Source organism: Mobula hypostoma, chromosome 4 (genome assembly GCF_963921235.1).
Source record: "Mobula hypostoma chromosome 4, sMobHyp1.1, whole genome shotgun sequence".
NCBI lineage: Eukaryota > Metazoa > Chordata > Chondrichthyes > Myliobatiformes > Myliobatidae > Mobula > Mobula hypostoma.
In genome coordinates this window covers 27523025-27540078 of record NC_086100.1, presented here as the reverse complement: position 1 = coordinate 27540078, position 17054 = coordinate 27523025, and the positions used below count along the sequence as shown (strand labels likewise).

At 40.0% G+C, this 17054-nt stretch overlaps 1 protein-coding gene across 1 annotated transcript in view; it reads right to left on the bottom strand.

Annotated features, from left to right (window-relative positions):
- The window catches only part of rasa2 (RAS p21 protein activator 2), a 179277-nt gene extending 169498 nt beyond the window's left edge, over window positions 1-9779 (bottom strand). Inside the window, exon 1 of the mRNA XM_063045475.1 lies at window positions 9660-9779. Coding sequence (XP_062901545.1) covers window positions 9660-9714 — 55 coding nt within the window. The 5' untranslated portion in view covers window positions 9715-9779. The remainder of the gene's footprint in view (window positions 1-9659) is intronic.
- Between the last annotated feature and the right edge of the window lie 7275 nt (window positions 9780-17054).

Genomic DNA, 17054 nt, shown 5'->3' with positions numbered 1-17054 from the left:
ATTATTTCATACTATAATTTAAAGCTTTTATTATTATGCATTGCAATGTACTGCAGATGTCAAACAAATTTCATGACATATGCCAGTGATACTACACCTGATTCTAATTCTGATTCTGGATTTCCAGCATCTGCTGAATCTCCTGTGTCACTAATTTTCATGATGTCTGAACTTATTCATTGTACTTCCTGCACTCACATCCAAATAAGTGAATAGTAAACACAAAATAATCTGCTGATGCTGGGGTCAAAGCAACACGCACAACATGCTGGAGGAACTCAACGAAGGGTTCCGACCCGAAATGTCGACTGATCTAGTTTCCACGGATGGCTGCCCGACCTGCTGAGTTCCTCCAGCGTGTTGTGCGTGTTGCAAATAAGTGAATACAAGGGTCTCAGCACCAATCCCTGTGGAATACCACAGGTCACAGGTACCCATTCACAAAGACAAACCTTCAGCATTATCTAAGGTCTCCTACCACCAAGCCTTAATTTTGGAACTGGTTGCCAATATGTTTTGATTCACATGGGCTTTTGGACCAGTATTACATGTGGGAACTTGTCAAAATCCTTACAAATGAACAAGTAGACAAAATCAGCTGCACTCCCCTCATCAATACATCGTGTCATCTCTTCAAAAATTTCAAATTGGTTAGCCAGAAGCCCACACAACAGCCTGCTTACTAGCTTTGATCAATTTATCTTTTTAAATATTGATTTATCGTCTCTCACATTTTTTTCAAGAACTTCTCCACCTCTGACAGATTTGTAATTGCCTGTCTTGCTCCTTTTGAAAAAAGTTTTGACTAGTCTTTGAGACAGCTCACATTTTTGCCATTCTTTTTTTAAATTAACCCACCTTTTAACGTACACTTTCCTCAATTTCTCCCTCCTTTTCTCCACTTTAAAAGGAAAGTAAAAACAAAACTGCTCAAAGAACTCAGTGGACCAAACAGAGCTAAGAGTGTAAAAAGAAAATAGCCAGTATACGAAAGTGAGAGGGAAGGGCAACAGACAAGCAAAAGGTGGAATTAGACTCTGTGCATCTGCACGTGAATGTGCGGGCACATTGGTAGGTGACAAAAGACGCAGCTGATCTTACTTCCAGTAATAAATATTGGGTGGCTCCCTTGAGGACTATAGGGCAATGGCAGGAAGTTATTAAAATATCAATGAGAGAATTTATCTGTAAGCAGCAACTCAAGAAATTTTTCCTATTAGAATATCAAGATAAGATATTAAGTGCTTTTAGCAAATTAAAAATACATTTGTTAGGTCAATCACTTAATAGCCAGAAAGAAAAATAAATCCATTAGATTGTTAGGACAACAGATACTACTAGAAACAGAAAGAAGCAGAACCATAACAACTTTGGAAAAGTGAATTAATACAGTGGATTTCATTTAATTTGGAGATATCAAGACCAGTACGTTTTGGCCCAATTAAGCGGTTGTCTCAATTCACTGAAGTTGTATGGAAATAGTTTAAAAAGGTATATAAAAAAAGACAAATTTGAGTATCAGATTGTGTATTTAAATGAAACACAGAACAAACTAGAACACTATAAATACAGTACTATAAAACTGTATTAGTTCCCTATACTGTAGTTATTGATGGAAGAATTACATTGCCGTGCTCTCTTGAGAGTGTAAACAAACAAAATCAACGCAAACACCTAGTGCAGATAATGGACTGTCTTCATATAATGCTGTTGACAAATGCATCCTCCAAATCTCCATTTTCACTGTAACATTCAAGATGATTCGTAAATACCTCCAAATTCTCCATAGTTCCTAACTTGAAGCAGTGAAATCGTTTCATTTTCACTCCAGGCCATTTCTGGCGTCTCTAAGCCTGAATGCTTGAAACTGCAGTCAGCAAAACAATTCTGAATTGTCTTAATGCTTATTTCTCACCAACTATCAGTGACAAAAATTGCTGCTTTCTGAACACTAAAAACTGTTCACTGTAAACACGGTGTAGTGTCGAATGATCACACAGTGTATATGCGTCTGACACTAGTTAGAAGCTCCTCGGCAACAGGTCAGCGGCATAGTGTCCTAAGTAAATGAAGGGATTCCCAGCTAGCTTCTCAATTAGTTTTGTTCTTATAAGAGTTATCACAAATAAACAGCTGCCTCAATTAACCAAAGGCTCCATTCACCGCAATCCCCTGTTATTTGAAAACTCAAACTTAAGGCCATGGTGAAAGATCATGCACACAGGGTACAGAAATATTGAGTTTGGTTTGACCTACCACATCGGCTAAATACTTCTTTCTTGAAGATATAATTCTGATCACATCATTCATAAACCCGAAATAAAGGCACAGTTGTATTAAACATTCAGGATCAACTATTTTTCTATAAACCAAGTGGAAAATTCTGACAGTACAGTTTGTTTTTTTGTTCTTGACCAGGTTAACAATCTAACAGACCCCAACTAGGTTTTCATCTTTTAAAATACTACATGTACTGTTTAAAGATGCTCTTCAAGTATTAGTGAACTAATAACTAGAACAGCCTATTTAGCTCTCTTTAGCACGTCATGCCATTTAATGAAATTATTGCTGATCTGTGACCTCACTCTAAAAGTGCAATTTTTAGTGCCATAAGAAACAATTTATGATTTGCATTTTCACTGTAGACAGCCATCATCTTCAGAGCTGCTTCTTTCTTATCTTGTACACACCTTTGGCAATGGCAAAATGAAATGTTAGGAGTTCGAGTTACAAGTGTGAATGTATGGTGGCAGAAAACCTAATCCTTGATCTTAGTTATTTGAAATTCAAGGCTTAAGCATATTAATAAATTATTCATCCACCAGGCAGCTGTGATCTTCACTCTCTTGAATGCTACAGACTTGGACTAACCTGCAGCAGGCACTAATTTTGTACTGGTGATACACCACCACCAAGGTCTCTGAAACTTCTCCAAACCAATATCAATGTTCTCTCCTAGCCAACATCACCCTATGGCCCTAATTAAATTCAGTCTAGTGGGCAGACCACAGTATTTACGTGCACGATGTCAAACTAGCAAAACAGATGAACTCTTCCCACAAGAGGATATTACTTTGTGGGCAAAGAGAAAGATTCAAAAGGTACTCTCAAAGGCTCCATGGAAAAGTATCTCCATCACCCCCTAGGAATCTACTCAAAGTGGAAAAGGAACATTTGGAATGCCATTAACTTAAGAGACTACAGGCCAGGAGCATACAGAGGCTATGTAAACAGCAAACAGGCAACACCATCTCAAACTACACACGCATATATCCCATCAGATCCGCTTGATTAATCTGTGGTCAAGTCTGCACGTACCATTAGTCTTATCAGTCACTTAAAACTGATGGAACCAGAGTGGAAGCAAGACATCCTCGAGCCTGAAAGACAGTTGCATTTTGCCTATCTTGCCAGGGTGAGACTTTGACACTAAAGCACCCATTCTCAGACATCCCACCTCTCCCGGAACTTCCGGGAGTCTCCTGCATATTAATAGCGGCTCCCTGATGCCCGCAAATTATATACAATATCATGGAAATCAATTTTTTTTGAGAGCGAGCGAGAGAAAAGCAAGAGAGAGCACGAGAGCGACCACGAGAGAGACCGCGCAAGAGAGAGAGAGAGAGAGAAAGCAAGCGAGAGCGCGCGAGCGAGAGAGAAAGCAAACGAGAGTGCTTGAGAGCACGCAAGCGACCAAGAGAGGGAGAGCGCGCGCACGCCATTGCAGAGTGTTCCAAAAAAAAATAAAACGTACATCACCCCAGACTACACTAAAGTGTACCCCTGCCTAATAGGGGTCAAAATAATGACAGTGTTGCTCGCTGCACTGTTTGTAACAGTGACTTTTCTATTGCCCATGGTGGGTTAAGACTGTAAAAGACATGTTGAGGTGAGTTTAAACGCAAACAACAGGAATTCTGCAGATGCTGGAAATTCAAGCAACAGAGATCTAAGTTGCTGGTGAACGCAGCAGGCCAGGCAGCATCTCTAGGAAGAGGTGCAGTCGACGTTTCAGGCTGAGACTCTTCGTCAGGACTAACTGAAGGAAGAGCAATTCTTCCTTCAGTTAGTCTTGACGAAGGGTCTCAGCCTGTAACGTCGACTGCACCTCTTCCTAGAGATGCTGCCTGGCCTGCTGCGTTCACCAGCAACTTAGATGTGTGTTGCTTGAGGTGAGTTTAACAGGTGTCATCCGTTCATTAGCATAGCTAACATTATTTAAACTAGCTGGCTGGCTGCTAAGGAGCTACTCTATCGCAGACATCCCACCTCTCCCGGAAGTCTCCCGCAAGTTGATGGTGCTACCTCCCTTACATGAGTTTTTGCAGGGTGGGATGTCTGCATTCTGGAAGCCAACGACTTTATTTTTGCTATGAGTTTTTTTTTGAAAGGAAAAGAGAAGAATAACAATTAAAATCAAGTTTAACTGCATGAATCAATATTAATGTTGTTCAGTGAAGAGTTTTTAGCATCAACAATCCCAAATAATTTTCTCATTTAAAATGCTGGAGGAACTCAGCAAGACAGGCAGCATCTATGGAAAAGAGTACAGTTGACTTTTCAGGTCGAGACTCTTCATGAAGGATCTCGGCCTAAAACATCTACTGTGCTCGTTTCCATAGATGCTGTCTTGCCTGCTGAGTTCCTCCAGCATTTTATATGTGTTGCTTGGATTTCCAGCATCTGCAGATTTTCTGTTGTTTGTAATTTTCTCATTTTCCTTCCTTTAAGCCTTGAACACCAGGGTCTCTGTTATTATCTACTTAACTAAGTACACACAAGATCTCCAGTCTATGGCTTTGTACTATGCTCTGCACCTCTGCATTTATCCGCTGTCTAATGAACTTGACTAAACAAAGATTGCACAAAGCAGTATCAAAATTTTTCAGATGCTTCCTTGGTAACATAAGAGTAAAATTTCTTCAGCTTGAAAAGAAACAAAAAGAGTTTTGAAAACTGATATAGAAATTACTGCTGAGGATCAAGGATTACGACTTATGAACCAACATCTCACAATTCTTCCTGTGCACTCTAAAGATATTAATTCTACAGAATTTAGAGAAAATTAAAACATTTAGGTCAGGCAACATCGCTCGAAAAGTAAACATAACAACTCAGACTAACAAGCTTTCATCAGAACTACCAGTCAATGATCTTTCATCAAAATCAAAACACTGTAGACTCTAAAATTCCAAAATAATGTTCACCAGCCAGTAAAGCTGATGCATTTCCCCTTCCTAAACATTGCCTGACTTGTTATGTAATTCTAGCACTTTGTTGCATTTCATATTTCCAGCAACAGCAGTATATTTTGCATAAAACAAAATTACACTTTGTGGTGGCTTTCCACAATCAAAACCCTCAGCATAATTTTAGTTTTGCTCTCCACACAAGAGCTAGGTCCAACAACACCTCAATATGCAATAAACACAAGCAGCTGAAAGGACATATCAAATTATTCATATAAAAAAGTGAGAAAACAAGATGTATAAACCAATACACAGTAGGGTGTCCATGCAAGGACAGCATGATTTAAAATTCTATGACTCTAAGAATTATATGCAACACTAGTAAGCTAGAGTACTGTGTATCATTCTGCACATCACATTAGAGGTAATGATGCAACTCTGCTACAGAAGTTGCAGAAGATCTTTTACAAAGTTGCCTAGATTGGAAAACTACATATGAGCAAAATTTAGACTAGCTAGCATTGTACTTTGGAATCGAAGGAGCAGACGAGTGACTGCATTAAGATGAATAAAATTACAAATAGTTTAGACTAGATAAATAGAAAAAAAACCCTCATTCTTCTCCAAGCGCATGATTGAATGAAGGACATATTTAAAGTAATTGTTAGAAGGATTAGAAGGGACATGTAGAAAATTTATTTTACCCATATGACAATTGAGGTGTAGATCTGAAAGGATAATGGAATCAGAATCGGAATCAAGTTTATTATCACCAGCATGTGACATGAAATTTGTTAACTTAGCAAGCAGCAGCAGTTCAATGCAATACATAATCTAGCGGAGAGAGAAAAAATAAATAAATAAAATAAAACATAATAATAAAGTAAATCAATTACATATATTGAATAGATGATTAAAAATGTGCAAAAACAGAAATACTGAATATAAAAAAAAGTGAGGTAGTGTCCAAAGCTTCAAAGTCCATTTAGGAATCAGATGGCAAATGGGAAGAGGGACATGTTTGGCACAACTTTGTGGGCCGAAGGGCCTGTATTGTGCTGAAGGTTTTCTATGTTTCTATGGGAAGAAGCTGTTCCTAAATCGCTGAGTGTGTGCCTTCAAGCTTCTGTATCTCCTACCTGATGTTAACAGTGAGAAAAGGGCATGCCTTTTGGAGGCAGAAACCCTATTCATATTTAAACAGTATATGGATGAATACCTTAACAGCAACGACCTGTAGCACTGCCAGCTTATTGTTGGATGATTGGATTAGGTCGTGCAGCAGTTATTCAACCAACATAGTTGTAATGAGCTGAACATTGTAAATTTTCTGTGGTTCTTAGGGCGACCACTAAATAAATGTTGCAAACAACCACTTCAGATACAGAAATGGAAGGTATTATTTAATATATATGGCAAACATAAAATAAAAAAACAAAATACCACAGAGACCAGAAACCTGATCATTGACATGAACCTTTAATTACCTCTCTCATCATATTTGGCATAACATTTCCAACTTACTGCATAAAACACATTAATTATACAACATAAACTAATATATCAATATTATAAAAATAGGCACAATTTAGCTTTCCCTTAATGAAATCTCCAATATGTTAACTTGTTTCTCCTTCCTCAGGTACTGCTCAACCTACCAAGTGCTTATTACTAAGTAGCTGAACTGATAATAGAAAGATTATACAGACATGGTATCAACACAGGAAGTGAGAATAAGCAGTGCTTGGAGTTACAGAATAAGCTAATAAGCAAAACTGGTGTTCTTGGAACTAGATTCAACACGGCTTTGAGACAAAATAATCTATAACCATGGTCCAAAAGCAAACACAACTGTCCTCTGTATGGGCTATTTTCTTCAAACTCTCAAGGCATCAGTAGCTTGAAGTAAATGAAGAGACGCAGACGATGGTACTAACAGAAGATGCCAGCAATCCTTAATTCAATCAGTGGCAGCATAGGATGTTCCCTATGACTCATCAGTCAAGAGACAAAATTGTCCAAGACCCACTTTTTCTCTGGCTCAGTCTAAGCTTTTCATCTCTAATGTTTGTGTTTTGCTGACAAACTATATATCAGCATCCAAAAATATGCTTATATAGTATGCTGTTTACTTTTTAAATGTGCCATAAATGCACTTATTATTTGTTACTTTATTTGCGGTAACATTACTTTATATGTTGTGCATGTGAGTTATACGTACTGTGCTGTGCATGTGAGTTATACGTACTGTGCTGTGCACCTTGTTCTGTTTAGCTGTATACATGCTGATGGTTGAATGACAATAAACTGAACTTGAACTTGTAACAACTTGAAGTAATACAGGGAATGTCCCAAGTGCTTGACAGGATTTGAAGTTGAGAATACATGGGAAGATGTTATAACAAGAGGCAAAATTTTATCCAAGCTTTTAAAAAGGAGAATCTTTAAGGGAGACGCATGGAAGTGAAATATAGGGCTATCAGAGAGGGCTTACATAGTCAAATGCATAGTCACTAATGATAAATCAAATTAAAACAGATATTCAGAAGTCCAGATTGAAATTTTTAAATATTAACATTGCCCCAAAGGGTGGCTAAGTTCACAGAAAATTTGGATGATCATTCTAAAATTGAGGTACAGATACATGATGTGCCAATGGCAGCCAGTGCTCTTACCTGGCAAAGAAATTAATAAGGTGCATAGATACATTAATGGGCATGAGACAGCAGTGTCGATTTGCCAAGCAATGAAGATAAACTAGAATTATCTCCATTGATCTCAAACACTGACCATTACTGTTTAAGCAGAGAAAAGCAGAATCTGAGATCTGGCAATAAGTAGCCACCATTAATGTTCAAGTCAGCATTGTTTGCCCTTAATATTTACTCATGGAACAAAAGGGCCTTTCTACGGAAATAGTCCTCACTTAGCTGTGAAGAATGCAGTACAATCACGTCATTTGCAATAAAAGTACTAATCATAAACAAAATCACAATCTATGAGCAAACCTAATACCGTCATCCAACTATATACATTACAGTACTAAATGGTACTATAATTCTTCAAAAAGAAACACCGCAATACACTCAGAAGACAATGCTGATTCAGACAACTCTTCAATATCTGTTGTTAGCAGAAAAACTTCTCATTCACAAGCAACACGGGGTTCTTATTACTATGTTCATTATTCTAGATAAATCAATGGTTTCATTATTAATATTTTCTATATTAAAGAATTTGTCTGTCATAGTTCAGGAGAAGTAATCCCATATCACATCGCTGCTAATAGTCCAAACTGACACTTAATGCACCAATCAGTGGTGCTATATTTTAGATGAGATATTGAAACATTTTAATACAATAAACCACCTTAATACAAATTAATAGCAAACAAGTATTTTTGATGTACTTAAATTAAGTGGGTCAACAGAATCAGAATAAATAGCATAACAAAATTATAAATTAATTCATATTTCACATGCTAAAGTGAAATTAAAATCTAAATTAGAATAACATGATACCAATCCTCAGCTATTACCTACGAATTTATATTTACTATGCAGTAGAATAGTGGAAGGCATTCTTCACTTAATTATAAAAGGTTGGGCTAAATTAAAATTACTGTGAAGGGAAGTTTGACTCGAAGAATTACACTGTCGAAAAAGAGTACCAATGGCACAGCAAGACTTGAGAATAACTGTAGACCCGAAGGCGATGTAAGAAGAACGAGAAATCAGTTTGACCACAGTCACTAGATTACTGTTCGCATTAACGGCACGAACGCCAAAGTAATAGAGGGACACATACCGCAAGAGCGCTTATGAAGAAAATCCGCTGCTTAAAAAAAAATCATATCGTAAAAGATCAAGATTTTCGACTTGTCATCTTCATTGAGTGAATTTGCTCCGGCGATGTTTGCACGAAATGCTAAAACAAAACTTACACTGTACACTAAAGTTTAATTGCACTTTATTAGAACATGCAAGTCAATCGCAATGCACGCATTGCCCCAACCTCATATTTCTATGAAAATAATACCCTCTCGGGATACAGGTTGATGGCTGGATTTCACTGAGGATTATAGACTGAAGGTATCTTATCCCACAGCCAAGTAAGCACGCTGAAATTTCCATGTAAATTTTACTGGCGCCTGTAGAATCCCATTCTCACATTACTGTGCTTCAGAAACACAGTACACTGAAAGCTCCCAGTGCCCTAGGAGCTACCTCAGCTGCTGCCAGGGCCGGCTCGACCACGGGTGAGAAAGAAAATAAAGAAAAGCTCGATCACGGCGAAGAGGCATTCCGCACTCGCAGACCGGCGAGGGGGCAGCGCTAGTTCGGGGCTACCGTGTGCCGCTGCCCCACCTCGGAAACACCGGCATCAAGAGCCGCTTTCCAGCCAGGCCACCCAGCCACAGCCGGATAGTTGAAGGAGAGGCAGCGCGATGGAGAATGAAGTTAAACTCACATATCTTTCCCCTCAAGCTCTGTAATATGCGAACCGCTTCATCTTCTTCCGCCATGACTCCCTCCCAACGCTTGCCTACTGTACATCTTGCGTCCCTCACATCCGTTGGCGGGCGTTCTCTCTCCGGGGGGGGGGAGGTGAAGGGGGCGGGGCCCTACTCCACTCCACCTCTTCCCATTGGTGCAGCTGAGGGCCCGGCGTGTGCCTGGAGCGCGTGCTTTCTCTGCCAGGCCGGGCCGGGCTGGGCCGGTGCGACCCGAACGTGATGTCACCGATCCCCAACAAATTGAAACAGACGTTAAGTACAGTACTGCATGTTGTGTCGGAAATCCGAAACAAATCCTCCCCCGCAAACCCGATTGCTGGAAATGTTCGGCATCCGAGGAGGGGGAAACTCAAGTTACCATTTCAGGAAGGGGATCCACTGAATATTTCCAAAATGATTCGTATGTTTACGCGTAGCGCGTGTGGAGTGTTGCCTGCGGAAGTACCAGCTTTACGTACATAAGAATTAAACAAAACCGTTCTACTTTCCATAGGAGGAATAAAATACATTAAATACTTGGAATAGCTTCTATGCAAAAGGGTGATGGTGACCTACGTATGTTTTGTATTTGATTAAAACAATGTGCTCATAATAGAGAGCGCTTAACCCTTCTGTGATCTGTATTTCACACAATCATTGAGGAGGATGTACATTCAAGATTCACTAAATATTTGTACCTAAAAATCTGGGTGCTGTATTAACAGGTTGCTTTGCGTTTGGAAGAGTTGTCTTTCAGTTAACGCATAAACCCAAGCAGCATTTGCTCTCATACTGATATAGATTTCGTCTCACTTTTTGAAAAAAAATGTGATTTATTATGGATATCCTCAATTCCTCAGTGAAACATGAGAAATAGAAACAGGAACAAGCTGTTCACTCCATACAGTAGAGTGGCTAATTTTTTTTTGCTCAGTGCCACTTTCCGTCCTATCCCAGTACTGGTTGATTCCCGGAATACAAACAAAATATTAAAACAGAAGATATGGTCATTTTAATATTGCTGTCCATGTATGCAAATTGCCTACATGCAAATATTGTCGGAATACAACAGTAACTATACTACCAGTGAAGTTATCTGGCCCTAATGTTCTTTGGAGCATCTAGAAAGGAATGTTAAAGGTGTTAAAATGCCACTTTTAACATCTTCCATTCCGGAGGCGGGGTGGCGCGGTGGAGATACGTCCCTACCAAAGGAGGTGTAAGGCGCACCTTCCCACCACTAGCCTGCAGGTCACTCAGTTCAGGTACAGCACTCGCTTAGTCCCCTGATCGTGAAGCCACGAGAGCAGCCTGCGGATGGTGGTATGAGCAGCTGGTGCACATCACAAGTCCTGGTTATGTGACCACTGACACCAGGCAGACAATCTCTGAAGAGTATTGATTCTGGCTGGGTCACCCGTCTTGTAAAGGCCCTGCCCAGGAGAAGGCAGTGGCAAACCACTTCCATAGGAAAGTTTGCCAAGAACAATCATGGTGAAAGACCATTATCGCCCACATCATGCGACACATAACGAGGATGACGACTCCAGAGTACAGAGCAAATTAATCATCTACAAAATGGTAAAATGAAGCCATAATTTTTGATAACAACATCAGAAATAACAACCACAGTATGCTGATATGCTACGCCCAATGTAACAGCCTTTTAAAAGATTCTCTTAACAGAATGATTAATCATGAACCATTTGTGATTTTAATACTCCGTAAGTGACTGTAATAAGCAACACACTCAAAATGCTGGAAGAACTCAGCAAGTCAGGCAGAACCTACGGAGGGGAATTAACAGTCGACGCTTTGGGCTGAGTCACTTCATCAGGACTGGAAAGGAAGGGGGCAGAACCTCAAGTAAGAAGTGGAGGGGGGGGAAGGAGTACAAGCTAGTAGCTGACAGGTTAAACCAGATGAAGGGGAAGGTGGTCAATGGGGCAGGGGAGATGAAGTGAAAAGGTGGGGGTGAATGGTGTAAGAGGTATTGTTCATCCATCGTCGTCGTCCATAACGATCTCGACACCATTGATGGTGTCGAGACTAGCGCATGATTTGAATTTAAGTGAGGGAGAGTTGCGCAGTGTCAGCCTCACTCTCTCTTCCCAATTCCCATTTGGACCCAGTGGCAAGACAGAATCGAGACGGCTGGAGGTGGGACTAGGCGCAGCAGATGACCAGGATGTCTTCTGTGTCTTGTTGTGCTCTACACATTCCACGACGCTTGCAGAGACCGCCTTCTTGACCGTTGGACCTTCAAAGAGGTAAAGAGCTAAAGGAGGAGGAATCTGATAGGGGTGGAGAGTGGACCATGGGAGAAAGGGAAGGAGGAGGGACATGAGTGGGAGGTGATGGAGAAGAGACGAGGGGAGCTAGAATGGAAATAGAAAAAGAGAGAAGGAGAGGGGGGAGAAATTACCAGGTTAGAGACGTTGATGTTAATGCTATCAGGTTGGAAGTTACCCAGATAAGTTGCTCCTCCAACCTGAAAGTGGCCTCATTGTGGCCGTTGAGGCAGTCGTAGACTAACATGATGGAATGGGAATGGGAAGTCAAATTGAAATGAAAAAACCACCAGGAAATCCCAAATTTTCTAGCAGATGGAGCGAAGGTGGTCGATCTTCCCTCAATCTATGTCAGGTCTCACCGATGAAGAGGAGGCCACCCTGGGAGAATTGGATACAACAGACAACTCCAGCAGACTTGTGAGTGAAGTGTCACCTCACCTGGAAGGATTGTTTGGGGCTCTGCATGGCGGTCAGGAAGGAGGTTTTTGGGGCAGGTGTAGCATTTGTTCCACTTGCAGAGATAAGTGCTATGAAGGAGATCGGGGGGGGGAGGGACAAGAGGATAATGGAGTCATGTAGAGGACAATCCCTGTGGAAAGCAACGAATGGGATTGGGGGTAAAGGTGTGCTTAGTGGTAAGATACTGTTCATAATAGTAGAGGCGACAGAGAATAATGTGATGGATGTGGAAGCTCATGAGGTGGTGAGTAAAGACAGGGAGAACTCTATCCCTGTTATAAACTATTTGGTATAGTGAACGAAGCTAGTAGAATATCCCAAATGTTTTACTGTATATTTTATGAATATATTTATATTTTGAGCAAAACAAATTGAACGTACCAGCAGGAATAGACCATTTGATTCCACCAAATCTGTTCAACAAAATCATCCCTGACCTTTCATCTCACCCACCATTGTCCTGACCTGTCCACATATCCTATGATCCCTTGAAGTCCAGAAATCTCCCCTTCTCTATTTTGCCTGCCTAACTTTTCACATCACTCAGAAATAATTACTTCCAAATATTCTCTGCTCGTTGAAAGCGAAAAAGAGAGGGTGTTTAACCTAAAGATTTAATTCTGTTTCTCTTTCTAATGGAGTAGCCTGATCTGTAAAGTGCTATCTATTATTTCAGCTTTCCAGCATTCACATTATATTATTATAAATTATATATAAAATAAATATAATTATATTATATAATTGTAAATTATAATTTTGATTATAAAAATTTAAAATACTTCATTGTGAAATATCTCAATGGAAACTTCACTGGGTACATTTAAAGCGGAAGTTCATAAGTTCTTGATGAGTAAAGGATTAGGAGAGGTGAGACTGCCCTTTTATCGCTGGTAAGATCGCTCTGCTACGGAGAGGGAGAATGTTCCTCAGGTTTTCTGCATTTTGGATGTGGACTTGGACTGTGGACTTTTTTTCAGTCTTATGGTTTTTTAGTATTCTGTGTTTTCACCCAAGCTTTCTCATTTTCTTGTGTGGGGGAGGGAGAATTTGAGGTCAGTGTGCCTGTTCCATTTTTGTTCTTTTTTTTGTGCAGGGAGGAAGGATTTGTGGATTGATGATCATTTTCTTTCTTGGTTTCGTGGCTACCTGGAAAAGAAAAATTTCAGAGCTATATACTTTGATAATAAATGATCCTTTGAACCTTTGGATCAATGATTACACTGTGGTAAACCATATATATATGTTGTAACTGGGTTACCTGTCTGGACACGCCCCTCTGCTGACTGCCCCTGTGGCTCCTCCCACAGACCCCTGAATAAAGGCGATTACGCCATTGCTCCTCCTCCTCAGTCCCGGGGCAGACACTCAGTATGAAGGTCACGTCTTACCGCGAATAAAAGCCTTTCAGTATTTACCCTGCTTCCAGTCTTTTGGAGTTATTGAAGGTGCATCATACATGGAGAAGGCAGGAGAATGAGAAGCATAATAAATCAGCCATGATGGAATGGCAGAGCAGAGTCGATTTGTCAAAATGGCTTAATTCTGCTCTTATGTCTTATAAAACTCTCAACAATTTGGGACATAAGTGTTTGAATTGTAGCAACTTCTGTGCATTGCAGTCTGAATCAGAAATCTGAGGGATTGTTGCAGCACCTTTGGTGGGAGAATGTAGTAACTGTTTGACAGCTATAGAACAATAAGAGATCCTACAAATTTTGGAAATCCAGAGTAACACATACAAAATGCTGGAGGAACTCAGAAGGATCTATGGAAAGGAATAAAGAGTCGACATTTCAGGCCGAGATCCGTAAAGGGTCAAGAAACATCAACTCTTTATTCCTTCCCATAAATGCAGCCTGACCTGCCTTTTAGTGCTTTGACATTTACAGAAGCAGTTTCAATTGTAAATTCAGCTCCTAACCAGGTTATAACCATCTTATGTCCGGCTCATATATGCCACTGAACGTTTAGGAGATTGGCTGGATGAACTTGCCAGCTGCTTTTTGGCTGCAGGCACCTTCTGCGTTTCTGATTTGTTCAGTTTCAGATTATAAACAGTTCACAGGAACTGAACTCTGCCACAACCTAGGGAGAACCCAAATAAGCATATTTGATTTTTTATTAATATCCACATATATATGTATATTTAGTGTATGTTATTTGAAAGTTGTTGACATAAATTGTGTGTCAAAACTAAATAATAAATACCATTTTCAATACACAATGTGGTTACAAGATAGTATATAGTATTCAGATTTTTTAATATGCATTTTTTGTGGGTGTAAGTGCGAAAAAGAGAAAGAGACTACCTTGAGAAAAGTAGGTCAAACAGGCAGAAAATAATTGGGAATTGGATTTAAAAAGCAATGGGAGAAAAGGATTGTCTACTTGCTATTCTAATGAGGTACTGTTATGATTAATTCAATACCTCAAGCCAAACTGTATCTGACATATTCATCCTGCCAATCTCCTAAATGGTCAGTGATATTTTTGAGACAGACATAAGATGTTTATTTATCACTCAGGTAGGACCTGAATTTACATTTGAAACTGCTTTTGTAAATGTCAACAAACACTAAATGCTGGAGGAACTCAACAGGTCAGGCAGCATTTATGTGAAGGAATAAAGAATTGACGTTTTTTGACTCTTGAAGTGAGTCTGCCTCAAATGTCAGCTTTTTATTTCTTTCTATAGATGCTGTCTCACTTGCTGAGTTCCTCCAGCGTTTTGTGTGTGTTACTCTGGAATCTTTAAAGCTCTTTCGGTTTTGTTGATTCCAGCATTTAAGGGTCATATTTCTATTCTTCCACATACAAAGGTATCTCTGTATGTACTTATGACTGCAAAGCATAAAGCCCGTATTTCCTGCCCCAGGTCAAGGTCAAATATATCTCACAGAGCTAGAGTCAGGCAAAGGGAGACAGGGGGTGGGATGATCCAGCTCACATAGAAAACTAGAAAATGAGTTTCTACCCAGAGAGTTGAAGGAACTCAGGTTGTAATTTAAATGCAAACCATTCAGAATAATAAACTCTGGATACACCAAATCTATATTTGCTTACAGGTAAATGGATCAAAGGTTTGAATAGGAGTCTTGTGGAGGCCACACTCTGGATTTCTACAACCTTCAAAGTCCAAAGTAAATTTACCATCAAGGTACATAACATGTCACCATATACAACCCTGAGATTTATTTTCTTGTGGGCATCCATAGTAAATCCAAGAAACACAACAGAATCAATGAAAGTCCACAGCCAACTGCCAACGTGCAATAGATGACAAACTCTGCAAATACAAAAGAGAAAATGTAATAATAAATAGGAAAACAAGATAAGATAAAACTTCATTTGTCCCAAAGAAATTTATTGTTGCAAGGTTGCTCAATCAGAAATATACACATTAAAATACAGAATTTAAGCATTGAGGTATGAAAAATAATACAAAATGTGCATTAAAAAGTAATAGTGCAAAATACAGATGTGCAATGAAACCATATACTGATATAGTAAAGGAGGAGGAGTTTTAGAGTCATATAGCCCCTGGGAGAGAGAATCTCCTGTGGTGTTCAGTGGTGCACCTTGGTGGAATCAGTCTGTTATGAAAGGTTTGTCCAGTATGCCATGGAGGGGTGAGAGGCATCACCCATAATGCTCCATAACTTCTGCAGCATCCTCCTCTCAGGCTCGTTCAGAAAGTAAGGAGGCATGGAAACCAAGGAGACCTTGCTTTGTGGATCCAGAATTGCCTTGCCCACATAAGGCAAAAGGTGGTTGTTGATGGTTCGTATTCTGCATGGAGGTCGGTGACCAGTGGTGTTTCACAGGGATCTATTCTGGGGCCCCTCCTCTTTGTGATTGTTATAAATGACCTGGATGAGGAAATAGAAGGCTGGGTTAGTAAGTCTGCTGATGACACAAAGGTTGGGGGTGTTGTGGATAATCTGGAGGGTTGTCAGAGTTCACAGCGGAACATTGATAGGATGCAAAACTGGGCTGAGAAGTGGCAGATGGACTTCAACACAGATAAGTGTGTAGTGGTTCATGTTGGTAGGTCAGCTTTGAAGACAGAATATAATATTAAAGGTAAGACTCTTGGCAGTGTGGAGGATCAGAGAGATCTTGGGGTCCGTGTCCATAGGACATTCAAAGCTACTGCACTGGTTGACAGTGTTGCTAAGAAGATGTATGGTGTGTTGGCATTCATCAACCATAGGATTGAGTTCAAGGGCTGTGAGGTAATGTTACAGCTTTATAAGACCTTGATCAGACCCAGCTTGGAGTACTGTGTTCAATTCTGGTCATTTCACTACAGGAAGGATGTGGATACTATAGAGAGAGTGCAGAGGAGATTTACAAGGATGTTGCCTGGTTTGGAGAGTGTGCCTTATGAGAATAGGTTGAGTGAACTTGGCTTTTTCTCCTGGAACAGCGGAGGCTGAGAGGTACCCTGACAGAGGTGTATAAGATGATGAGAGGCATTGATCGTATGCATAGCCAGAGGCTTTTTTCCCAGGGTTGAAATGGTTAACATGAGGAATATAATTTTAAGATGCTTGGAAGCAGGTACAGAGGGGATGTCAGGGGCTAGTTTTTCACACAGAGAGTGGTGGGTGCATG